This window comes from Vicugna pacos, chromosome 20, assembly GCF_048564905.1.
Source record: "Vicugna pacos chromosome 20, VicPac4, whole genome shotgun sequence".
Taxonomy (NCBI): Eukaryota; Metazoa; Chordata; class Mammalia; order Artiodactyla; family Camelidae; genus Vicugna; species Vicugna pacos.
The window spans coordinates 17,549,920-17,577,355 of NC_133006.1; the positions used below are offsets into that span (position 1 = coordinate 17,549,920).

Consider the following 27,436-nt stretch of genomic DNA (forward strand, 5'->3'; position numbering starts at 1 on the left):
GTATCATTTGCATGAGACACTGGGAATGTGAGGGGCAGAGCATGGCAAGGGCAGCCAGGATTCGTGATGGCAGTTGTAGTTTCAAATATTAACTCTAGAGGTGCTTTTAGTGTCCACACCGGGGACCTTGGCTCAGACAGTCTGCAGCAGCTGAACTAGGGAAGCCATCAGGGGCAAAGCTGGCACTGCTACCTTTTGAGATGGCTAGAGTTGTCTGCATACTGAGCTGGAGCAGAAGGGAGGAGGACTGTGCATCCAAAGGGTCAAATCAATGGGACTTGTCAGGGCAACAAGGAACTGAAATTTCTGCAGGGAACATGAGGGCAGGGGAACTAGAGAAATACTCTTTGGTGCCTGTTATTGTTATTCCATTCCTACCTGCAGCCTGGGACACATGAAGTCACATACAAAGAGAACCGGGCTAAGTCTGTGTGTTCTTCAGGGTTCCAGCAGGAAACAGGCCATCACACTCAAACAGGGTTACTTCAGGCCAGCTTAGTGAAGGGGCTACTTCCAAAGGTCTGGGTGGGAAAGAGAATCCACAAAAGGTAGTGCAACAACCTGGGGCTGGCCACAGCAAGGAGCTATGACAATTCCCAGGCCGGAAAGGATGAAGGGAGAGAGTGGCTACCAGAACCCACAAGGAGCAGTGGACTTCGGCGTAGGAAAGTGGCTTCCAGGGAGGTTAGGCACCAGGAGTGGGAGGGGTAAATCTCCTGATGTCCCTTTCTTTGAGTCTCCAAATGCTGGTGTCCCCCTCCCCACTGGGTAAGTCTAAGGTCAGCCTCCCTGGACACAGAGAAGGGTGGAAGGGAGTAGGAAATGAATTTGGAGGGGCAAATCGAAGACATCCAGACTAGTCGTTGGACAAAAATATATTCTACCACCAGCTGCCTGTCTACCTAATATATTAAATAAACTCAAAGAGTTTGGTCTGTTATAGAGTTCACTCCACTGGTCTTGGAAAATGGGTCAGAAAGAACCCCATCCACTGTGATATAATTAGCTTTACTACCATGGAGTTTCTTTATGTTTTGGTGAACTTCTTAGCAAGACCCAATTTAGGTATCTGGTTATCTGAGTCCAAGGCAAGTGATGGTATTAAAAGGCAGTGTCAGGTTAATGCATTCAGGGTAAAGGGTCATGGGACTTCCTGAACTGCATTTGAATTTGTTACAGAAAGATCAGATCTGATGTTCCACGTGCCACAGGAGGTCCACGGGGCCAGAATCAGTGCAATGAAGTAAAAAGCCACTAAACGGTTCCCTAGTGACCCAAGTTAATCAGATTTCACCAAATGCTTAACCACGGGAAAGAGTTTACATATGGAAGACACTGCTTCTTGCACCTACATTTGATTTCTTTCTCCTCTGAAGCAATGTACTTCCCACAGGGTAACTTTCTAAAACTCGGGCCATTTAATTTGGGGAAACAAATTTTGTTTTACAAAGGAAAGACTTAACTTCACGTGTTTCCCTCCAGATCCTCTGACTTTCTGAGATTATGTATTTTGCTGTTGGGGAGCTTTTTCCTCCTCAGTTATACAATAAACTCTTTGTTGTTGAACACTGTATTAACCACAACCCTCTAGTAACCAGCACATCTGTAAATCTCCAGTACAATAATTGTTGTTCATAACCTTGACCCTGGGGCTCTGCGTGGTCTCAGATGCCTTCCAAGTCATCAAAGGGAATGCACTAAAATGATTCTGCATTCCCAGGGCTCACATCAACCAACCACAGAGGGAAGGAGTCCAGATCAGTGCTAGGTAGAAGAAGAAATTAAGTGGGGATTTCACATTTGCCACAGGTAATTCACTGAATGGATAATAAAAATCTACACTACATCTGTGAGAGCTTGCCCCACTCAATGTCTTTCTTCATGGTGAACATGGACTCAAGCAAAATACTTGGGCACAGCTTTGAAAGTACACAGCTAATAAAAGCAGATGTCAATGTACCCAATTAAATCGCTGCTGTTTGTGCTGAATTTATATTATCCATTGACAAATTAGAGGTAGATAAAAAGCTTTTAAAATTTGAAACTTTCATCTAGGAGTGGATGAAACATATCCATCTGCTGACCACACAGCAGCAAACTCTTAGGTCATCTCCGGTAACCGGGATGGGCAGTACCAAGTGTCACAGGGAATGCTTTCCTCCCTTTGAGAAAATCTCTTTATTAGTCACAAATACAGAAAAGAATAAAAGCATTAAAAAAAAAAAAGAAAGAAACAAAGAAGGAGGAATAGAAGAAAAAGATTGATGTTGGGAGGGGCAGTTGTATGACCAGACTGATCAGGAGTCCCAAATTCAAGCTCACTTCTTAAATGCATCACGGCAAGAGAAAGGCTGCAGAGTATGCTTCTGCAACATGAGGTGAATTTCATTCTGGAGGAAAACCAATGCATTAGACCCCATGTAAGTTTCTGTGTAAGTCAGGTGCCACCGCCATCGAAGACTGGATTTGACAGACAACGTAAAACTGGTTGATTGGCATGTGGGGGGAAATCGGTTGGATTAGGGAAGAACAAAATCAGATTCTACCATAGTTAGCATAAACGTCTCTTCACAACAAACCTAAACATATTTGATTTTACACAAGAACACCAAGAACAGGATGCTGTAATTTCCACAGATAGAGATAAGCCAGTCCCTAGAAAGATGTTTTTAAAAGGTTATGGTATAATCTTATATCTATAAAAAAATTTATAACCTTTCTGGATTCTTCATTTAACATTTCAGAAAGGCCAAGATAAGTGAGGAACTACATGTTTCCAATGATGGCCTTTTTTTGACATGTGATCTAAAGAGTGTATTTTCTATACAGGCACTGAACTTCCTACAATTTAACATCATGCCTGACTCTGATCTTACCAGAAGACAGCAGCCTATAGTGGAAACCTGCATATTCCAAATTCCATATTGTCCACCCAAATAATCTGCATCACCCCAACTGTCTACCGTGTGTTTCTCAGCAGGGATGCTGCTCCTGGCACTTGGGCTGGAATAATTCTCCCCAGGTGTGTGGGGGTGTTTGGATGTTTAGCATCCCTGGCCCCTACCCACTAAATGCCAGCAGCACTCCCACCACTAAAAGTCTTTAGGATGATCACATCTACAAGCACTCCCCAGGAGAGCTCTTCCTTCTCCTATGAGAACACGGGCTACTTCATGTGAAGGCTCCAAAGCAGTGACGGAGAGGCCAGCTACAACCAGGACAGGTCAGGCAACTGATTGTGCTTTTCTGGTCCCATCTTTTCTGGACCACTTATCTTTCTGCTCTTTAGGTCACGAGCTTGGAGTCATCAATGACACAAAGATGATGCAAAAAGGCCTTGGTTTTGCATAGATATTTAACTTAAAAAAGAAAATCCATGGTATCATGGGAAACCTGATTCGTGTTGGTTTAATTTGCTCCAGCTTTCTTTTCTCCTTTCCCCCAGGATTCCTCAGGATCAACTTCCCCTTGCACTATCTCTGAACTTCTACCTGAAGTTTGGTGCCCAACTGCCTAAGCTTTAACGAGCTTCGCACACTAGCTTTGCCTCCAGATAGGGCTCTCCCCTGAGGAGCCTGATCTCATGCTCTCCTCCAAAGCCATTGGCCTCAGCCCCACCTTTTCAGACTGTGGTGGAGATTCTCCAGAGAGAGCAGCCATCAGTTCTTTTCCTCCTTGCATGTGATGCCACTCCATCAAGATGAGGATCTGTCTCTTCCCTTTCTTTTTTTTTTAATTTTGTTTTTTATTGAAGTGTAGTTGACTTACAATGTTTTTTCAGATTATGGGATTACAAGAAATTGAATACAGACCCTGTGTCATATAGTAGGTCCTTGTTGTATTTTATGTATAGTAATGTGTATCTGTTAATCCCCAACCCCTAATTTTCCCTTCCCTGCCCCTTCCCCTTTGGTAACCATAGTTTGTTTTCTATGTCCATGTGTCTTTTCCCTTTCAATCTGGTCTGGCCTCATGTCTTGCTTTGATCAACAGAATGCAGCAAAAGCTATGGATGGTAACTTCTGAGACCTGGACTGCCAGGTCTGCCTGGGCTGCCAACTTCTGGGCTGCCGTGTAGAAAGCCAGATTACCCTGAGACCGCCATGCCGTAAGGAAGCCCAAGCTAACCACGTGGGAAGGCAATGTGAAGAAGCACCAAGTCACAGACCTGTGAGCACAGCCTTCCTGGACCTGCCAGCCCAGCCACCTGCTGAATTCTTCCAAGTCCCCCAGCTGACACCACATGGAGAAGAAAACTGCTCAGAGGAGTGCAGAATCATGAAAAATAATAAATCATTGTTTCCAGCCATGAGTTTTGAGATGATTTGCTATGCAGCAGTAAATGCCGAAAACACAAGATAATGGCTATGGTTAAAAATAACTCTCTCTGCCAGGTTGCATTTGGGCTGTGCTTTAAATCTCTTAATTTGGGCAGGACTCTCTGAAGCATCTTAAACAGCCTGCCAGCTCACACCAGGAAAGGAGGAGAGACGTTGCCTGTTGGCATTTCAGCTATGGCACGAACCCTCATTCACTGGCATTTTTTAAACTCTTTTTTGGTAGGATTCAACTTGCTTGCTGCATTTGGCCAAAGAAAGGAGGTTCCTCATATCATCCCAGGTATAACATCTTCTTTTGGTTCAAAGGACACAAGGATCAGCAGTAGTGAAGCTTCCTAGGAACTGGCGTTCCGCTCTCATGTTACTCCATCCCAGTTTTAGCTAGTAGATACAATTTCTCTTCAAGGGATGTCTTGGCAACCACATCCAAAATTTCATTCTCTTCCTCAGAAATCATTTTTCCCTGAAGTATAGACTCACGTTTCAATAAATCAATTGCATCATTTGTAAGATTTATTTCACCTTTGAACATGATTTGCTTATCTAGCAAATTTTTAGAATATCCTGGCGTTTTCCTTCTCAGTGCCAGAAAGCTTTTGTTACATCTCTATTTCTATGTTTTATTAACTTGCGGGAGTTTACCATCACATGTGAAAAACAGCGAAAAGGTTATGAAGTGCCTGTTACTATCTTTGCATAATCCTACCCTTCACTTCAAAAAGCTTTCAAGTACTTTCAAATCCATTTTCGGGGGCCAACTTTCTCTTTAAGCTTGGAAACCTGTAAGAAGTCAATTTTGATTTGCAATCTCTGTTACATAACCTTACCCCATAGCAAATCCCTTACAAACCAAGACAGATAGAACAATTCTAAATTAGGTACCATTTTGGCAACTACTTTAAGAAATGTTCTAATTTTTTTAAACAAAAATTTATACCAACTAGTTTATACATTCCTCTGAAATTTGGACACATCACAGTCCAAAGCATATTAGCCTGCTTATAAAGATTATTTTACCAATGACTGTCCCATTCCACAGTTCATTTAGAAAACTTTGAAAACGCTTTGAAAGATGAGTTTTTTGAGGCCATACGCGCTCAGCATCAAGGCAGAGGGCAAGAATTCAAAATCACGTTGATGAAACCAAAGCCAAAGTTTGGGCAAAGAATTGGGTTTGTTGAGCTGAGATGTATTTCTATCTGTATTTTAAAATGACCCTGGAACTGCCATAGGAGTTTACTCCAGCCTGTAGGAGTAAATGACAAGAAAATACAAGTGTAAGGAGTGAAAAGTCCCATGAACCACAGAGACATCCAGAGTGAAGATGGATTGTTTGACTTCTAAGCCTGGCAATCTGGGGAGCCTTTTGGGTCTTGCAACTCTACCCTCACTGGGCTACAGCTGGGCTCATCCAGGCTCTGTGGGTAGGTTATCTCAGTGAACTAAAACAGTACTGATGAACTAAGGTAGGATGCCCATTTCTTCAGCCCCTACCATGTGCCACAGAGTTTACGTACGTCATCTCAGTTAAGCCTCACAAGAGCCCAGACAGGTAGAAAACACTCAAAACTTAAGGAAACAAAAGCTCAGAGAGATTAAATAATTTGCTTGAGGTCATTCACTATTCTAATGAGATACCCAGGGATCTGAACTCTGATCCGATGACTCAGAGACTCTTTCCTGTACATATCAGAGCCTCTCTGAACCCCAGATCAAAGACTTTTAGCTTGTCTGCACCAACCACAGACCCTACTGCTAATCCTGCCAGGAAGCTGCCTAATGAATTCCTGGGGTGATGGAGATTAGGTAGGAAAATATGCCTGGGTAAGGAAAAATTCACCACAGTAGGTCTTGCTCACTTCTCTAGTCTCACCCTATCCCTCAAAAACACACTCTCTCCATACCAGACCCTAGCATCGCACCTGGCAGGAGCTTATGATTTTGGTGCATTCAGTCTGTCACTAATGAGAATGATGCTGGTGGTGATAATAATAACAACAGCAACAACAATCAAAAGAGTTAAAATTTAATGAGCAATTTACTACACGAGAGACACTGTCCTGCACATACTATAACCATTAGCTCTTTGGGTGCTCATAGCGACCTGTGTGGGAAGTACTATTCATGACTGCATTCCACAGATGAGAAAATTAAGGCACAGAGATGTTAAGGCACTTGTCCAAGATTACACAGCTAGCAAAGGTCAGAATTAAGAGTCAGACTAAATTAGGCTGGCTTGAGTATTTGTATTCTTAATCACTCTGCCACTATTTCTCAAACACCTGAAGAATTACTTGGGGGTTCTTGTTCAAAATACTCTTCCCAGTGCCCTTCTCTGAAAAGTCTAGTCTAGGAGGTTTGGGTGGTGACCCAGAGCCCTGTAATTTTGAAGAGCCCCATGAGATTCCTATGATGATAAACACTTCGAGTCCCCCTGCTGTCTCTCACTACTGAAGAAACTTCCCCAACGGCACATTTGAGCACTGACAGAAACATCATTTTTGCAAAGAAGGGTGAATTAATTTATACGTACAGGTAGAGTAACTCCCTATGGGGAAAAAATGTTTTGCTCTTTCTTCCTCCAACACATATAGCTCAAAGGAAGGTATTGGGGGAATGGAGTTGGTTAATGGCTGAATTTTCTCTGGTGTTCCTGCTCTCCTTACTCATACAAGCCTTCCTCAGCACATTATTATAGCTTTTCTAATACGGCAGATGGATTTTTCTTCTTCTGCCTCGGAAGTTTGAACAAGAGAGAGGAAGCTTGGATAAGGCAGAAGAAGCCCTTGTTCCTGCAATAGTTGTGATATTGGAAAGGCAAGACACCAGCTCACTGACAATTGAGGGGTCAGCAAGATGGTGGTCAGGGTCAGAGCAAGGATGACCTGTTGTGTCAGATGGATCCTTTGAGGAGCAGATCCCAAGTTAGAATTAGACGTGCGAGAGATTTCTTGGGAAAAACACCTGTAAGGATAAAAGGAAAAGAAACAGGAGAAGCCAAGGAGAGCCTTCAGATTGTGATGTAGATTTGACACCAGGGAAAGAAGAAAGGAGGGGTTGGGTCAGAAAAACTTCAGACTGCAGCAAAACCCTGAGAAAGCATTGGCAAGGCTGGTTCGAAGCTCCTAAGCAAGAGCTGTCAGGAGGGTTTTACACTGTGCTGGGCTCCAGTTCGGCCACTGGGATCAGTCACGGTTGAGGTGCAGACTGGAGCAAGAGTGGCCTGGAAGAGGTGCCGTGGCAGATCCCCAGCTGTGGTAGCAGGAGGCTGTCAGTTAGCTCTGCTTTCTGCAGCAGGTAAGATGTGAGGGGCCTCCCTCCATGGGTGTCACATATGCGTGGCTACAAAACTTGTGTTTAGTCCTGAAAGCAAAAGGTCTTTTAGAAAATGCAATGGGAAGATAAAGAGACTAGTCGGTAAGCGACTGCAAAAATGCAGCCAAGAATGGAAAAGAACTAAACTCAAGGAAGTGGCTATGGGAAGCAAGGCATGAGTCAGATTCAGAAGAAAGAAAAAGTTTAAAATGTTGGCTCTGCCAAAGACACCATGAAGAAAATGAAAAGGCAAGTCCAGACTCAGCAAAAATATTGGCAAAATATATATCTGGTAAAGGATTTGTATCTAGAAAATATAGAGAACATTTACAACTCCATAATAAGAGACAGACAATGCAATAAAAAAAAAGAGCAAAAGATATTAATAGACACCTCACCAAAGGAGGCAAATGGATGGCAAATTTCATGCAAAGATGCTCAACATCATTAGCCATTAAGGAAATACAAAATAAATGATAATGAAATGCCCTGCTACGCCTATTAGAATGGCTACTATTAAAAGACAGATAGACAATCCAAGTGTCAATGAGGATGTGGAAAAATGGAAACTAAATCCACTGATAGTGAGAATGTAAAATAAATCATGCAGTTTGTAAAACTATGGCAGTTTCTTAAAAATTTAAACATGCACGTACCATATAAACCAGCAATTCCAGTACTAGATATCCACCCAAGAGAAACAAAAACCTATATCCACACTAAGACTTGTATGAGAATGTTCTTAGTAATCATAATACTGGAAAAGCAACCAAATGTCCATCAATAAGCAAAATGGAATATACAATGGAATAGTATATACACCTATACAATGGAATAGTATATACATCTATACAATGGAATAGTATCAACTATGAAACACAACAAACTAAAATTGGTACGTGCAACAGCATGGATGAGTCTCAAGATCACTTTCCAAACATCACAGTAAGTGAAAGAAGCCAGCTACAAAAGCCTTCAAAGGATGTGATTCCATTCATACGATATTTCTAGAAAAGGTGAAACTGTAGAAACAGATAGGTGGTTGGTTGAGGCCAGAGTGGGAGTGCAAAGAGGCCCAGGGAACTTTCTGGTATAAAGGGAGTGTTTTAAAACTGCATTGTGAAGATGGTTGCACAACTATACCCATGTATTAAGACACACTGAAGAACATGTTTAAAGTGAGTGAATGTTATGAAATGTCAACTGAATCCCAAGAAACTGTTAAGAATAAAAAGAGCTAAGAAGGCAAACAAGATGGGATATGGCAACTGATTGTATCTCTGGAGGGTAAGGTTGGAGGAGAAGTCAAGGAAGATGCCAGGGTTTCTGACTAGGGTCCTGTAAGGAGGATAATGCTATAAAATAATATTGGGCATATGAGGAAGAGCAGATTTAGAGTTTAGCTTTGGACATATTCATTTTGCGCTGGCTGTTGAGCACACAAGTGAAAATTTCCAATAAAGAGGTGGAATGAATGGTCTAGAGATCATGAAAGGGATGGGAGTTGGAAAGTGATTTGAGAATCATCCACTTTTAGGAGGGAGCTGAAGTTCTGTAAGAGTGGCTGAAGTCATTCAAAGAGAATGTTCAAGTGAGGCCTCCTACTGCAGTAGAAATACATTTTCAACTAATTATGAACAGCCTAATGAAGATCAGCTTCCCTCGGGAGTATTTCATTATTTGTGTGCGGATAGGAGGGAATTTCCCTATATTTCGTATATTTTTTCTGGTAGCTCAAGAGCTTAGAAATTATGCTTCTAAATGTCAGACCCATTATGTGGAGGTAATTTAATCCAGCTTGTGTTGTCAAATACTTATCTTATGTCACATGACGGGAAGCTGAACCACAGCCAAATGAACAATATCTGAGGACCTACCAGATGCATAACAATGTGCTGAACACTCTTAGGATGGCAAGGGAATTTAAGTCTCAGAAGCCGATTTCAAGAAGTTTACAATCTGGCCCTGTAGATTCTGTACCTCTTCAGCAGATGGATTCTGGGGTGGACAGAGAATGGTGGAAAAGAACTAGAGAATCTGTTACCCCACGAGGAGAAGAAACAGTCTACAAGGATCTGTTGTGTTATTTGTCTCTATAATAATACTTGACTGGAAATAGGTTGGAGGACATTGCTCAGGCCAAAAGGGCTTCTGTTTTGTTTCAAAAAGTGAGTTCCTGTGGGTTTCTTTTTTAAGCTCACATTGGTCATTTTCTTTGACGTGAACTTTATCCTGATTTTCTAAGAGACATGGTAAGCATTATTTTCAGAAGCCATTAATATGTTGGGTAATTCCTTGCAACAATGGGTGTGTTCCAGACAATGAGAAATGAAGCAGCCCCCTTGGCCTTTTGTAAATAACCTCCCTACATGGGAATATTGATGCAGGAGCTCAAGCTGGGTCTAGAAAGTGATTTGAAAGAGAAGGGCAACTCTATAAACTCTGTGGCCAGAGGGAAGGAGCTTATTGGCTGGGTTGGCAAATGGATAATGAGGCCTTTGAAAGCCATTGAGGAGAAGAAAAAGCAGCAGCTGTTAAGAAGTCAGAACACATGGGGTGGATATAGCTCAGTGGTAGAGCACAAGCTTAGTGTGTGAGGTCCTGTGTTCAATCCCCAGTACCTCCGTTAAAAATAAATAAATAAACCTAATTTCTGCGCCCTCCCCAAAAAAGAAGTAGGAACACAGAGAGACAACATATTCTGATGGTACTGGGCTGTGGGTGGCATCCCCCTGCAGAGTGTTAAGGAGACTACTGTGTGGACAGCTGCAGTCATGCTCCAAATGACCCAATATGGCTAAGTGGGAGAGGCCTGGAGTGGGCCATTGGTTCCACCATCCAACAAGGGAAGGAACCCACATGATGGGTTAGGTCCATGTTGACTATGAATAAGCTTGAAATAAAATGTTATTCTTCAAGTCTGCTCCCTAAAGAATAGCAAGCTCCTCTTTCCTCCAATAGAGGGTCAGCCAAGAGCTCCAGGATGATCTAGAGAAATGAGGGTACCATCACATCAGCACCTGTACCTTACACTGCAGCAGGATCCAGACTCCATGTCCCACGAAGCTGGCTATGTCTCCAAAGACACACAGTCAGAACTGTCTGGCAATTAAATACCACTACAAAACAGCAAAACGTGCAAGCATCCTTTGGAAAGTCTTTTTCCTTTTGCATGCTAAATGAGTATTTCCAACATTCAAGTCTTTCAGTTCAAGAGTATTTTTTTAAATTACTAAAATTAGTTCAAGAGGAAGAATTTTATATAGTCATCCTCTGTAGTTTTTTTTAACCTACATGTAAATTTGGATTTACTTCTGATTTCACAAGCTCTATTAAATTATATTTACAGTATTCCCTTACCACCTACAAATCTTAAATAGATTCCTGCCACTGTAAAAGAAAAACTTCAGAACTTCAAAAAACAGGCAAGTGATTTCTGCATAACCTTGCCAATTGTCAGGATAAATAACAGGCACACAAAGAGATTCTTATGTAGTTATTATAGTCAATCAACACATCTTGTTCAGAATTGTCCTTGTTGTTGTTTTTAAAGGTATTGTTCTTAAAGGATACAAGGGGCCAAAAACTTGGCATGAAGAAGAGATCATGCATTCCTGAGGACCTGAGTGGGCATAAGAAGAGGTCCAGCAAGAGGTCCCAGTTTTTCCTGGTCCTCCCTCCCACTGTCTTAGCTGCACATCTACTGAGGTTCCCATAAAGCATTTGGCCCAACCCATAGATCCATCTTCCCTGGATAGGACTGTGCATTCTTCCACCTGTGTCTGGCTTTGATGCTTCTAAATTCTGTAGTTATGATCATTTTCTTTAAGAAAAATCTTGCTAGTAACTCACAAGTGTTTTTGCTCATGTTAAGAATTTGGATTTGATTTTAATACATATTGATTTCCTTCCTGAAGAGGATTGTATTGAGCCTGTTTGGTTTGAAATTTGTCCCACCTCATCTGCTGCATACTGGGATAGAGATGATCTAGGGATGTCATGGCCCCCTGAGACATGGGGGAGATTCACAGCCAGTTTCTTCTAACCATTCAGGCTTTATATTTGACCTTAAAACCAGAGTTTTAGGTAAAACCAGTGAACACAGAACACTCTTTGATATATCAGGCTTTTTGATATTCAAAAAGGAACAATATGTTATAATTTGTTGGTTTGTTTTAGGTGTTAGTTCCACTTCATAGACAGAATGGGTCCAACCTGGTTTCATTGACCACGTTTGTTGAAAGATCATATTTATTTCTCTTAAAATTAATCTTTTGCTGTTACTGATTTACAGTGGCACCCAGAACCCATTTTACTTTCTCTGAAGTGTTTGCCTGTGTCATAATTTACACCTAAGAACTAAATTGCCACCCCAGAGAAGCCCTTACTATCAAAGACTCTGTCTTCTTGATGCCAAGTGTTGTCCCACAGCCATACTCTGTTTGGTCCTTGGATGTAAAGATCAGTCATTAGATGTAAAATCAGATTTTTCTCGACTGTCCTACTGTCAGAGGCAGTTTATAACTTATTCAAGGCCAATTTATAAAGATTGTTAGTTTTAAAGTCATTTGCATTTATGTAAATTAACACATCTGTTAATTTGCCATTACTTTGGGTGAAGATGCATGTTTTTCTGTTAGCTGTATTTTTAACTTAAAAAAATATTGTTCACATTTTATAGACTGCCTAAATCACCACTCTTCTTTCCGTTGGCTTCAGTGTAACCCAGAAGTGAACTTTGGTATACTCCTTCTGAGGCATATTATATTTGACACTATATATTCCATTTCATATTGTTTTCTTACAAGGTAACTGTCCCTCCTTTGAGCCTGGGTGGGGATTTATGGCTGCTTCAGCCAACAGAGTACGGTAAAAAAGATGCTATGTGATTTCCAGACTAGGTCATAAAAGTTTCACCTTTATTCTAGTTCTCTCTTTCTATCTCTCTCTCCATCTCCAGTTCTCTTTTTTCCCTTTCTCTGTAAGTGCTAACTCTGGATGATGCCTAGGGTTGGATGAGGATGCTCGAACTAGACTCTGAGGAAAGTCTCCTCTGGAGAGTGGCTGAAACTCTGATTCAAGGAAGAAGGAATGACAGGATGAGAAGTAGAAAAAGTCAAGGCAGAGAAGGGGAGGAAAGCTTTGAGAAAAGGAACTGAGCCAACACATGTTTTACAAGGTTAAGTATGACTTTTATGTACTTGGTGATTATTTTAAAAAATTCAGGACTACATTAAAAATAAGAAGACTCTTTGATCATGTTGTAAAGATACAAATCTGAGGTTCAAGGTGGCCTAGGAACTTTCTGCTGGTAAGATGATGGCATCTTATTCTGAGATATGCTTGGAAGGAAATATCCATCTATGTCCTTAGATTTTGAAACAGCACACTGTAAAAAAAAATTTCAATTAAAATTATCTAGCTAAAAATCTAGGTGTAAGGAAATATACTCGTGAGGTCTGGCCAACCCCAGTAATGTAACTGCACAATGCACCTATATTCATCCAGCAAGTGATGTAAAAAAATGTGTTCACTTGGGGAGATTGGTAAAACAGAGGACAGCCTGTCACTTCCTGCTGATACTCACTGAGCATTGCAATGGACATTAACTGCTAATGATCAGAGCTTGTTAATATTCTTGCGTAAAGGCTGAATTTTAATGGTTCTTTCTATTGCCAAGAAATGTGGCTCCTACAGCTTGGACCCTGTGTCATCATTCATGGATAAGTTAGAACATAACTTGATAGAGGCTTCAGTTGTTGGGATCCAACACTCACAAGGATAACTAGGAAAGGACCCTTCACAATCTAATTATCCGCAAACTGATCCTACTGAAAGGATACTCAGAAAATCTACCCAGAGCAGATTCTTGAAGAATGGGCTAGTCTGGGGAAAAAACCCACAAGAAGATGGTAACCTCTCTGATTCATGGCTTCAATATTCACTTGATGGGTTGTTTGTCCTAGCAAACAGCAATTTGAACTGGGTTTCCTATGCTCTTGACTGTCTGTGGGAAACAGGGCTGAAGACAGGTAAGTCTATCAGTCAGCTGTCACTGGAACAATGCTAAGTAACAAAACTCAGTGGCTTATCAGCAACAATCATTTTATTTCTCTTACTGGTCTGTGAATTGGCCAGGGTAGCTCTGCTTCAGGCCGCAGGTTGGCTAGTTTATGCCCAGGCTGTAGATCAGGTTTGGGTCAGCTCTTAGTGTGTCATTTTGGGCCCAAACTGAAGGGAGGGAAGCTCACTGGGCCACGCTCCTGTTATGGTGATCACAGGGAGCAAGAGGGCAAGCTGACCATGTAGGCCTACTCAAAGCTTCTGTTCGCATCATTCCTGCTTTATCCCATTGGCCAAGCCAACGAAGTGGAGTTTGGAGGGAAGTGAACACCTCCCACCGTCCCATTGTCCTGTGGGGGTACAGCACCCAGCTACGAGGGGAGGATGTAGATGTATAATCCTATTGCAGGGAAGTGAAGAGTTGAAACAAATAGTCTCATTTTTTACAGTAAGTATTCTATTTTCTAGTAAAGGCTAGCCTAGGTAACTACTTTTCTTTTTTAGTTCAAAGATAATATTTTAAGCCCAAAAGTGTTATAAAAAGTAAACCCATAAACACCGAAGAACTGACAACAGAGAAAGTCATTAATACTAAATTAAAGAAATGTGAAACGCTCCCTGCTCTGGTGAAGGTCTAACAGTATAAAGGGGTGATGGGGATGCCTCCGGCCTCAAGCTCGGTGGGCTTACTTAGCAAAGCAGCCACACTGCCATTTTGACTAATTCTGTGCAAGGCAAGGGCACTTAAGCGTCTGACATTGCCAATAGTGCCAAGGGGGTGTGCTGGTGGCCAGCCAAAGGGCCATGAAAACATGAAAATGAAGTAGAAAAAAAAATCAAAGTTGGAATAAAATGTCTAAGTGTGTTTATGGAAAAACCTATCCATTTCTAAATGATGTAATGGAAAATCCATCTTTGGTCTACCCAAGTCAAGGCCATTTTATAAACTGAAGCATGTGACAGTTTGTGACAAACTCTAAAGCCACTAACCAAAATCTCCTGACTCTGGGAAAAGGGTAGCTGGAATTTCTGAACAAGGAAAATTATGGCTTAAAGCTCTAGGGAGAGGCAGTAACTCAGAAATATTTAAGAGTCTATAGATGTAAGCGTGTGTGTGTGTGTGTGTTTGTGGTGTATGTGTGTGTATAAAGGAAATGATATATACATACAGATAAATATACACACTTTATGCTGATTTTCACCAACCAATACTTGTCAAAACAAGGACTAGATATTTCATTTCAGTATCTGCACTATTTATTATTAACACTCATAGCTGTCAGCTTGTCTGATTAAAATTAAGCCTTTCTCTAGTTCAAATCTGTCCAGTCTCAAAGATTCTCACTAGAGTTATAACCTTGATATAAGAAAATGGAGTAGCTTAGGGCTTGCAGTGGTTGAACTGGAATCAAGATGTTCTAGGGTAAAGGTAAAATGTTTCCAAAGACATTCAGTTCAATTCAATTCAATGTGCCTCACACCTTAAACAAAAATGAATTTAAAATGTATCAGAATGCATCATAAACCTACATGTAAGACTACTGCTGTCAAACTATAAAACTTTTAGGAAAAAAATAGGGAAAAATCTTCATAACCATGAATTAGACAGAGTCCTTAGATTTAACACCAAAAGCACAAGCTATAAAAGAAAAAAGTGATAAATTAGAATTTATTAACCTTTTTAAAAAACTTTTGATGTATGAAAGACACTGTTCAGAGAATGAAAAGATAACCTACAGACTTGGAGAAAATATTCACAAATCATCTAAATATATGTATAGACTCCACAAAAAGCAAATAAACAACTCAATTAAAAAGTGGCCCAAAAGTTTGCACTTCATCAGATGTATAGATGCCAAATAAGCCCATAAAGAGAGGTCCGCCACATTTGTCACTAGGAGAACGAAAATTATAACCACATGAGATACCAGTACTTATTAAACGTCTAGAAAGTGTTTTAAGAGTGTTAATACCAAGTGTTCACAAGGATATAGAGAAGTTAGAATTTTCAAATATTGCTGGCTGGAATGCAAAAGGGTATAGTCACTTTGGAAAACAGTTTTTAGGGGCTATTATTACTTTAATCCTACACTAATGCTATGATCCAAGAACCTTACTACTAGGTATTAGCCCTTGAGAAATGAAGACTTATGTCCCACCATGGGTGAATGCATAAACGGCAATTCATCTAATCTATGGATGACCTCTTAGCCAATCAAAAGAACAGACTACGTATGCATCCAACAAAGTGGCTGAATCTCAACTGTGGTGAGTAAGTAGTGTCTGTTAGAAGTAAGAATGACAATGGGGTGTAGGGACACAGTAGGGGCATTCAGGATGCTAAGGGTGCATGAAGCTGGAGCTCTGCGTGTAGTCTTAGACTGAGATGATCAGGAGTGGCCTCTCAGAAAAAGTGATATTTCACCTGTGCTTGAACATCGAGCAAGGGCTGGGTAAAGAGTGGGAAAAGGGCAACAGGTTGTACAATTTAGGAAACACTCCTTTAATGTTTGGGGGAATAAAAATCATGGAAGAGGAGGAAGAGCGGTTTACTCAAGTGCCCAAGGCTGCCTTGGACAAACTTTCACACAAACTCTTTTTAATGTAAAACAAAAGAAGGTGAATAAACATTTAAATGGTCATTTGTAACTAGGACCTTTCTTTTAAAATTAAAAACAAGTTTATTCCTAGAGCCATTCAATGCTTCCCAGAGGTCCTGGACGAAACTCACTAACTGAACAATGGAGCGACTTGGCCTCTATCCCTATCACTGCTTCTGTTATCTTCCCCTGACACAAGTGTTCATGTGCTCTCTTTATCACCCTGGGAAATTTGTAACCACCTTTTGGTGCCTGAAGAAAGAGGGTTCAGAAATTCAAACAGTGATGCTGTATTTGTTTCTAACTCTTTCTCCTGTTCAGCATCTGCTCAGTTTATAGGTTATCTTTGTTCTCTGGGGGAGAGAGGAGGAGAAAGTGATTTTTGCCATGGAAATATAGACCTCAGATAAAAAATTTAAATTGTAAGGGGCTTTATTTTATTGATTCCTTGCAATGAGTTATGCATGCACTCCTTCGTTCATCAGGCATGTAGAAATCTCCGGAATGTGCCTAAAGCCTTATTAGTCACTGTGAATACAGAGACAGCAACAGGAAACAGTTGAAGTTTTAAATAATCCCTGGTATGAAGGAGGGGACAGATACATACAAGCAATGTTGACAGGACCATTACAAAGGGACATATAAGATGTAGCTGCACAGAAAAGGGTCACTAACTTTGCTGGGGGCGAGATGCGGGTGATGGTTTTACAGAGCAGGTGACATTTGAGCTAAGTCTTGAAAGATGGGTTGAGTATTCCTAATAATCAAGGTGGGAAACAGTGGTAGAAACAGAAGGAACAGCACAGGCACAGGCAGAGGCATGGCAGGCATGTGTGGGAACTGCAGGAAATCGGCGGCTGGAGTCAAGGGGCAGGGAAGTCAGGGCAGAGAACCTGATAAGGGCTGTGAAACTGATGTAAAGACATTTAGGACCAGGTTATCAAGGCTCTTTGGAGTTGATTCCATTTGTAACGGGGAAGGATTGGTGGTTTTCAAACAAGGAGTGACATGAACTGATTTGCACTGTATAAAGATAATCAGCAGCCCGTGTAGATGGTGAAATAAAAGGCGAAGAGAATTAGGGGCAAGAAAAGCAATTGGGAGATCTCTGTTAATTCTGGCAAAAAGACTAAGAGTCACATAAAGGCAGTAAGTAGCAAGCATGGAGTTGACTGGAAAGAGGCAAAAGATACTTAAAGAGGCAGGAGCTTCAGGACTTGGAAACTGTCTGGATATAGCTATCAAAGAGAAAGAAAAGAGCAAGGAGCAACTCTGAGGTCAAGTCTGGGCGGCAGGGTCTATCATGATGTTATTCCAGGATGCACAGACAAGAAAGTATCCCTCTGGAGGTGCAAAGTTTAAACAGGTTCCCTGGAGTGTGGGAGATGAAAGCCAGACAGTAGAGGTTGAGAAGCACAAAGGAGATGGGGAAGATGTAGGCAGATTCGATGGCTAAATAGCTAGCTAGATTCTGGGTGGGTAAGATGTTGTTGGACTTTGCAGTAATAATAATGCAATAGATAAAGGAACTCTGCTAGGTGAGCCATTTTCTTTGATGTCTTAAGTTATGCTATTTGTTGGTAAGCATTTCTTGAAGTCTGCAATATGCAAGGAAACACATTAAAGTAAACACTCGGAGGAGATAGGACAGGGTGGATAATTTACTTAGAAGAGAGGCATGCTGGAGCTATTTTTTAACTCAGCCCATCCCTGGCTTCATTGGGATGTTGGTGAAACATTCAGGTTGTTTATGAGGAGCCTGTGTATAAATACACAAACTGTCATATTTTCCACTCAAAACTAGATGCTTTACCAGCCTTTCCCCTGTGCCATGGCACTGTCATTTGGTTCCTGTGCTACACTCTGTAATCCGGCGAGAGCCTGGGCTGTAATTCCATATGGCTGGCCACCAGCTTCCAGCCATAAATGACTTTGATGTTGCTGTTGAGGGGGAGCCCCAGGAGAGCTGCAGGAAGAGGATCAGACAAAGCAGGAGGAAAGGGGCCTCTGCGTCTCAGCCAGAGAGGGATGAACCCGAGAGAGATCTCAGCATAACGTCGAAAACCTGCATCCACTGTCTGATAGGAAAGGGAGGTAGTGCAAGTTTACCAAACCTAGTGGTTCCCACAGTGATCCTGTAAACCCCAGTGCTGGTAAAGTTTTATGAATTCCCCTCTGCTGTGTATGCAAAGATGGTTATGTTAATGGAATTATGCTTTAAATTAGCTGAACAGAGTCTCAAAGGAGAATTCTTTGCTGAAGTTATATATTACAGATTTTGTGGTACCCGCGCTCTGCAGTTTAACAGCACGTTGTTATTATTCAGCATTTAATGAGTACCAGAAAATGCTCTACGTATTCTCCACTTGATTCAGAAACAATGGTATGAGTGGCTTTTTCATTCTGCCAGGTATAAGGGGATTCCTCTGATAACTGACCCTTCATAAGACTGATGAACCAGAGCTCAGCTGACAAGGGGATTTCTAAGGAAAGCCCTGCCACAGAAAATATGCTCTTTCTTCCTCAGCTTTCATTTCGTTTCCATGGAATCCTTGACGAAGGACACTCAGGAATTCTGAGGAATCATGCCTGATGTCCTATCCGTTATCCCCAAGCATATTCTAGAACTCTTATTACGATAAAAGCAGCTTTCAAGAGAGTAGAGGGGCAATTTATATCAGCTGACTTTTATTCTATTAATAATGCGATTTACTCATAAGCAGCAAGATACTTGTTCCATGTCTTGCCCCTTGAAGTAAGTTAACAGGAGAAGACCTCAATTAAATGCTTTCTTTCCTATTTGTGGTGGGGGTCCCACCACTCCTGTCTGAACATGCTTGCTTCTCTGATAATAAGTGGGGATGCTGTGGCAGTGAAAGATTTTTGAACAGTCACAAATCTGCCAAAGCCACCGAATAAAACAGGGGAAGGGGAAGTCCACTCCAATTAGGTAATTTAATGTACATATCCTATAATATCAAAATTACCAGCCCATAAAATTTTAACTGGTCCCTCCTCAGACTTACAAAGAAAATGAATGCCTTTTACAGTTGCAGTATCAACAGCTAAAGAGCTAGTTGAAAACTAGTACCGGATCACAGTTTCCGTTTTTCTCAAAAAACATACAAACAAAAAAACCTCACGAACTTGCTTAGAGACTAATTCATTTCAGGCACAGCTTAATTTCTTTCAGATTTGAGGCTCATAAGCCCTGGCTACTTTGTCTGGTGCAGTCATATGTTATTTTGGCAACTGCAGAGCTCAAGAATCTTTTAAATGATTTGAAGGCATCTTAGGTCCCACATTTAAGCAAGTGGATAAGGTGCAAATAATAATACTGAACATCAATCTAGTTGTGGGAAAGACACTATAACTTACAGGTTTAATCTCAAAACTTATTTAATACCCATGAGGGCCTGCTGTTTGAGATTTTGGGAAACCTGTCTGAAGGCACTGCGTCTGGGAGTTACTGAATCGGCTACACCAGGAACAGAAACAGAGGCTGTAAGCTGGGGGTTCACCGTCATGCTTTATTTAGGCAGCCTTGTGCTTTAGCTATTTTGAATGTGAAGGCTTTTAGTTGGGGGCATGCAGTCTTCAGATCACACGACCACTGCCTACTGTCATATACCTGTCTGCCTGACATGTTTACACCATCAGTCTAGCTCCAGGAGATGTTTGAGTTTGTAATCCCTGGTATGTCTCCTATACATTAAAATGTTGTAGTTTCTGCTCCTTAGGGGGTGCCTACAATCAAAGGAGTCCATTCCAAAGGTCTGAGCATTCTCTATTCACCAGACAGTAATGTTATTACATGTGTGTCCAGACGTCATCCCCTCAACTCAATGACTTATATAGCTGTTGTTATTATCCATGCCCATTTATTGGAGGAGACAATTGAGACTTAAAAACATAAATAATTTTCTCAATGTCACCCTTAATTAAGTATGATAGGAGCAGGATTTTAACCCACACTTCCTGTCTATCAGTGAATTTGGTCGGGTGACCTGGAGCTCAAGACAAGAAGTATAAATTCCCATAAACTGGACCCATAGCTGTCCCTTCTGACCTCACAACACTCCTCCACATCAAAGGTCATGACCATCTCTAAGCAACCTAGACTCCATGATTCAACACTTAAAATGATTTTTTTTTTTAACATGCTTGGCTTCCTGGCCTCTTTCATTGCATCCTCTTGGTATAATGGCAACTAGTCACCTGGGGCAAACATAACTTGTCTTCTCTCTTTCCTGTATCTTCATCCTCTCCTTCTGTATTTGCTGTACCTACTTAGATATAAACAAAAGCCCCCTCCTCAATCTGGGTTCCTCCAGCTTTACCTCTGTGTTTTGCTTCTTGGCAATCCTTCACTAGCAAGCTTCCAGAAAGATCACCTCTGGGCTGCCTCCACTTCCTAGCCTCCACTTTCTCCTTGGCCTCCTGTAATCTGACTTCCGACACCATCCTTCCACTGAAGCCTCTGTCTAGGTTACCAAGGACCTTCTAGTTGCTAAACTGCATGGACATTTTTCAGTGCACCCTCGTTAGTATCCAACCCTGTTAAACACTTTCTTCTTCTTAAGTGTTTTCTGCATGATACAACCTTCCCCTTTCTCCCTCAGATCACTCCAGCTGCTCCTCCAGTCTCCTTTGCATCCCCTCCTATTCCACCAACCATTAGTGTTAGGATTGCAGCCTCAGTCCTTACTAGCAACTTGATCGTTTTCTGGAAAAAAAAAATATGGACTCCCAAATCCGTATTCTCAGCCATAGCTTTCTACTAAATGTTATCCAATGACCGGCTGAAGTCCCACAGGCACTTAAAATTTCACACGTCTCCACTCCTTATGCTTCTCTTTCCCTGCTCTAATCTATTTTACCTGTACAGGTGAACACCTGCACCAAACACCCACTTGTTCAAATCTCTTTTTTTTTTTCAGTTTTATTGAGGTATAATTGAAAAATAAAATTGTAGATATTTAAAGTGTCAATGTAATGATTTAATACAGGTAGACACTGTGGAATATTTACCACAATCAAATTAATTAATACATCCGTCACCCCACATGGTTACTTTTTATCTAAATTTTGTGTGTATGTGTGTTGAGATCACTTAAGAGCTACTCTCTCAGCAAATTTCAAGCATACAGTAGAGTATTATTAACTATAGTCATTCTGCTGTACCTTAGGTCCTCAGAACTCATTCATCTCCTAACTGAAACTTTCACCATCATCTCCCACCCCCTTTCCCCTCCCAAGTCCCTGGTAATGACCATTCTACTTTGTGTTTGTATAAATTTGACTTTTTTTTTTTAGATTCCACATAAGTGATACTATATAGTATTTGTCCCTCTCTGTGTGGCTTATTTCACTTACCTTTATCTAGGTTATCACAAATTGCAGGATTTCCTTCTTTTTTATGGCTGAATAACTTTCCATTGTGTATATATATACACACCACATCTTCTTTATCTATTCGTTCATAGATGGGCATGGTTCTCCCACTTCTGGGTTTATATCTGAAGGAAATGAGAGCAGTACGTTGAAGAGATACCTGCACTCCCATGTTCACTGCAGCACGATACACAAGAGTCAACAGATGGACACTACCCAACTGCCCAGTCTTGAGTCACTTCTTCCTTACCACCCAGCATCGGGCGAAAAAGCCTTTAAAATCTATTTCGTAAATATCCAGTTCTCTCCTTTTCTCCATCCCTGCTACTGCCACACCTGTTCACTTCTCATCCTCTATTTTTTTGCTTTTCTTATAATAGTATAATTTACATACAGTATAATTTACCCTTTTAAGTGTATACATAGTTCTCTAAGTTTTGACAAATGTACATACTCATGTAACCACAACTAAAATCAAGATATGAAACCATTCCATCACTCCCCAGAAAAGCTCTCCCATGCCCATTTGTAGTCAATCTCTTTCCCAACCCCCTGCCCTTGGCAACCACTGATCTGGTCAGTGGTTCTCTCCCTATAGTTTTGCTTTTTCCAGAATGCCATAAAAACGGTGCTTTAAAGTATGTAACTTTGAATCTGACATCTTTCACTCAGCATAATAAATCTGAGATTCAACTATGTTGTTACAGGCATAACAGTCCATTCCTTTTCCTTGTGTGGATGTACCAGTTTGTTTATCCATTACCAGTTGAGGAACATTTGCTTTGTTTCCAACTCTTGGCAATTGTGAATAAAACTACAATCATTCCTGTTTCCCTTTCTGTATGAACATCAGTTTTCAATTCACTTGGGTAAACACCCAGGATTGAGATTGCTGGGTCACATGGTTAAAAAATATATATGCATATATATATATACACACACACATATATATATATATATATATATATACACACACACACACACACACAGATACATACATACACATACATATATAGGTAAATACAATTTTATATGTAAGAAAGTAGAAAACCGTTTTGCAAAATGACTGGTCCATCTTGTGTTCTCTCCTGTCATGTTTGAAAGTTCCACATGCTCTACAGCTATGCCAATTTTATTTTCTTATTTTCAGCCATACTAAAAGGTGTGTAATAGTATCTGATTGTGGTTTTAACTTGCATTCCATTAATGACCAACTATATTGAACATCTTTTCACACGTTTGCCATCCTTATAGTGGAAAGTCCCTCTTTAAATCTTTGACACTCCTCTTTTAGAAAAAATTGGTTTGTTTTCATACTTATTATTAAGTTTTAAGAGTTTTAAAGTATTCTGGATGCAAGTCCTTTATCAGGTATGTGTTTTGCAAAAATGTTCTTCCAGTTTGTGGTTTGTCATTTCATTCTCCAAGAGGTTTTTAAAGACCTTTTTATTTTGAGATAATTGTAGATTCACATGCAATTCATGGTCAGAAATAATGCAGAGAGATTATGCATCCCCTTATCCCAGTTTCTCCCACTGGTAGCATCTTCCAAAACAATATCACAATCAGGAATGGGCATTGATACAATCTGTCCATCTTACTCAATCATATTAAACTTTCACCAGTTTTATATGCACTCATGTGTGTGTGTGTGTTTTCTTCCATGAAGTTCCATTCCATGTGTAGATTTCTGTGACCAGCACCACAATCAAGATATAGAACAGTCCATCACAAGATCCTTTTATAGCCATAGCCAACTCACCCCCTCCCTGCCTCCCTAACCCCTGGCAACCACTAATCTATTCTCCATCTCTATAATTTTGTCATTTCAAGAATGTTATATAAATGGAATCATACAGCATCTAACTTCTCTGTCTGTCTTCTTCCACTCAGCATAATTCCCTGGAAATTAATCCAAGTTGTTACGTGTATCAGTGGTTTCTTCATTTTTATTGCTGAATAGTATTCCACAATTTGTTCAACCATTCAGCAGTTGAAGGATATCTGGGTTGTTTCCAGTTTGGAGCTAATATGAATAAAGCTGCAATGAACACTCATGTATAGGTTTTTGTGTGAACACAAGTTTTCATTTCTCTGGGATAAATGCCCATAAGCATAATTCCTGGATTTTATAGTAGCTGCATCTTTAGTTTTGTGAGAAAACAACAAACTCTTTTGTGGAGTGCTGTATCATTATTCAGGATATATTTTACATTATACACTATACATTCCCACCAGTAATGTATGAGTGATTCAGTTTCTCTGTATCCTTGTCAGCATTTGGTTTTGTGGCTATTTTTAATTTCAGCCATTCTGATAGGTGTGTAGTGATATCTCAAGGAGGTTTTAATGTGTATTGCCCTGCCGGATAAGGATGTGGGACATCCTGTCAAGTGCTAACACTGTCTTTTGAGGAGCCCATCTTTTCCTTTTATTATTTACTTATTTTCTAGCTTTACTGAAATATAATTGACATATAAGCTTAAGGTATACAATGTGATAACTTGATAGATACACATACTGTGAAATGATTATCATAATAAGGCTAGTTAACAACTCTAACACCTCACATAATTACTTTTTTTTCTGATGAGAACATTCAAGATTTACTCTCTTAGCAAATACATAATACTATATTGTTAAGTATAGTCACTATGCTGTATGTTAGGTCCCCAGAACTTCTAACTGGAAGTTTTTACCCTTTGGCCAATATCTCCTCATTTCCCCAACCCTCAAACCCCTGGAAACCACCATTCTACTCTCTATTTCTATGAGTTCAATACTTTTAGATTCCATATGTGTGACATGATACAGTATTTGTCTTTTTAAACGTATTTCACTAAGCATAATGCCTTCTAGTTCCAGCTATGTTATTGCAAATGGCAGGATTTCTTTCCTTATTGGCAGAATAATATTCATATATATATGTAACCACATTATAGATATAAAAGATAACATAAATATATAAAATAACATTCATACGTATCTCTCATTTTTTTAAATCCACTAGTGGACTCTTAGGTTGGTTCTCTATCTTGGCTAACATTGCAGTGAATATGGGAGTGCAAATATTTCTCTGATTTTCATTCTTTTGGAGCTATACCCAGGAGTAAGATTGATGGATCACATGTTTTACTTTTAATTTTTTAAGGAACCTCCACGCTCTTTTCCATAGTGACTATACTAACTTACATTCCCATCAACAGCCCACAAGGGAGCTCATCCTTTCATAACTTGACCGTTGCACGGGAAAGTGCTAGATGAGGTGCCCTTCCTCAGAATCCCCTGCTTACCCTGACATAACCTGTAGTTTCCTATTAAAAAATCTGTCGCCTTCGTCAGACCCTAATCTCTGAGAGGGCACAGGCAGTTTCTCTCAGCTCAGGAGCCCAAGCCAGTATACTGCTGTCACAGATGAAGTGCCATTTCGTCAATGAATGAATAATAAAAACCAGAATGTCTTCTGTGCTAAAAAGAAGTGTTGGCAGAGAGAGCGAATGGATGTAGAACAGGGCGAGGCACAGTTGGTTGTCACCCTATTAACCACTCTCTAGGCCAGCTCAGGAACGAAACCAGAGGCCCAGACCTTAGCCATGCGCATGCGCAGCCCCCGCCTCTCGGCCCCGCCCCTCAGTCCTTCCCTTCGGGCCGCCCCTCCCCGTCAGCAACCAATTAGGGAGAAGAGGCGGTCCTGGTTGGCGCAGCGCTCCTTGGGTAGTGTCTCTAGTTACTGTTGCTAAGGCTGCGGCTCACCTGAGGCAGCAGGAGTCAGAAGTTTTGGGAGCCAGGGCCTGAGAGAAGTCAAGCGAGGGTCTATAGAAGAGCCCGGGGAGATGGTGAAGCAGACGATCCAAATTTTCGCCAGGGTGAAGCCCACTGTCCGGAAGCAGCAACAAGGGGTACGGTCCGAGCAGCGCGGGCGCCGGCGCGGCGGGGCCTCCCAGGCAGGGGGAGGGGCGGCACGCGAGGGGCCTGGGCCCCTGTGAGGGGTTCGGGCGCCTGGTGCCGGATGCGGCCCGGAATCCAGCGCACTCTGTTCTAGGCTCCCAGGCAGCCTCGCAGATGACAGTCAGCGCGCTGCTGTCAGGGACGCGGACCCACTGACGCCCAATCCACTGCCCCCCAGCACAGCCATGCCGGCGCAGACCACGCTGCACCGAGCCACTTACGTGCTCCCCGGCACTCGTGTTCACGCGGGGGCAGACACGTGCACGTATGTTTGCGTGCACACGCACGTAGACTGCGCCTCAACACGCACGTAGACTGCGCCTCAACACGTACGTAGACTGCGCGTCAACACGCACGTAGACTCCAGCTCGACCGTGCACCCTTATTGCGCCTTTCTGGAAAACAGCCACGCAACTCTCCACACCCAGATACACTCAAACCTACATTTCACACGGGTAAAACGTGCAAGCAAGAGATGCGTGTCCACCACGTCTGAGGTGATACAGGTAACAGATACAGATACAGAAACACAAAGCATACATGGTGGCTCTGTACACAGTGGGCCCTTAGAACTTGTTGACTAACTATATTGTCATTCTGAACAGAAGCATGAACGTTGACATACACTCATTGCAGATATGGATAGATAATTTATACATCCTGACACAAAGAATACACATATTGTATATTCAGAAAACATTAGCTGAACATTTTCTAAGTGCTTCCTCTAGGGTGCTAGGCTCAGAAAGGTACAAAGGAGGTTAAGACATTACCCTTCCTCTGAGCTGAGACACTTTGAATGCTTCTCAAGTGTATTTGGACATTGAGGATATTAATCAAATTTAAGGATTTTATATTTTATATTTTTATTTTTATATTATTTATTTTATATTTTTATTCCAAAGCTCATGGCTCTTTAGACAAAACCTTTTTGCCTCACAAAATGAAGATATAGGCACGGGCAATCTGAGTCATGATCATGAGTCTCTGAAATGGGTATATTATTAATAATATTTTTTCTCTATCCCATATCTACACTGTGTATGTATATATGTAACATCCTGGCATCTCATAACTTAGCATTTGCCTCATATGATTTAGATATTTAAAACAGGGAGACTATAGTGTCTTGTCATCATCATTACTGTCAGGCTTTTCACCTGTGGAATACATTTAGGAAAAGCATGAAAAGACTCGAAAGAGAATATTGGCTTTTTAATTTTATTTTAAGGAATAAAGAATGTAGAAAGAAACCGTGGATATCATCCCATTTTCTGTCCTCTTACATTCACTTACAAGAAGGTTTTTAAAAATTCATCACAAATAAAAGTTACATTGTACGTAACATTTCTCCCCCCACCTCCCCTCAGATTCTTAGCTGAAAATACTGAACTTGTCTGCATTGACCTAATAGTCAGAAACAGATGCTTGGAAATGGTAATGTGAGAGGATGGGTAGAGGTGGGACTGGGAGTGGTGGTGGGTTGATGGAGAATGTTGGGTTTAATATTGAATTTCCTCTTTCCTTAAAATGCAATATTTGAATATTTATATGTGCCTCCTTTTGCATTTCTTTGGTGAGATTCTGTGGAGTGGCTTGTTTGATACTCCAGGAAGTATTTATAGGTGTCATACTGTATTTTAACAATGTCAGATTCTTACCAAGAGGCAACATGATGCCACATACACAAAAATATGAGAACACAGATGAATGAATTTTGAATTAGTGTATCACTGCTCTTCCTTAGAAATCCCACTCTTAGCACCTTGTCCTTTT

General features: G+C 41.0%; 1 protein-coding gene and 1 long non-coding RNA gene across 5 annotated transcripts in view; one reads left to right on the forward strand and one right to left on the reverse strand.

Annotated features, from left to right (window-relative positions):
* Positions 1 to 12,825: 12,825 nt before the first annotated feature.
* On the reverse strand, positions 12,826 to 25,603 carry LOC140687703 (uncharacterized). The gene is made up of 3 exons (XR_012062164.1): positions 25,466 to 25,603; positions 21,695 to 21,837; positions 12,826 to 13,044 (listed from the first exon to the last, which is right to left on the reverse strand). It is a non-coding gene; the product is annotated as an uncharacterized lncRNA (long non-coding RNA).
* KIF6 (kinesin family member 6) overlaps positions 25,486 to 27,436 on the forward strand; it is a 293,420-nt gene continuing 291,469 nt past the window's right edge. For 3 of the 4 annotated variants that reach the window (XM_015237481.3, XM_072945065.1, XM_072945067.1), the window contains exon 1: positions 25,486 to 25,611. In XM_015237481.3, coding sequence (XP_015092967.2) covers positions 25,546 to 25,611 — 66 coding nt within the window. In that variant the 5' untranslated portion in view covers positions 25,486 to 25,545. Of the gene's footprint in view, positions 25,612 to 26,091; positions 26,167 to 27,436 lie in introns of those variants that run through there. The other variant, XM_072945068.1, reaches the window with a different exon arrangement.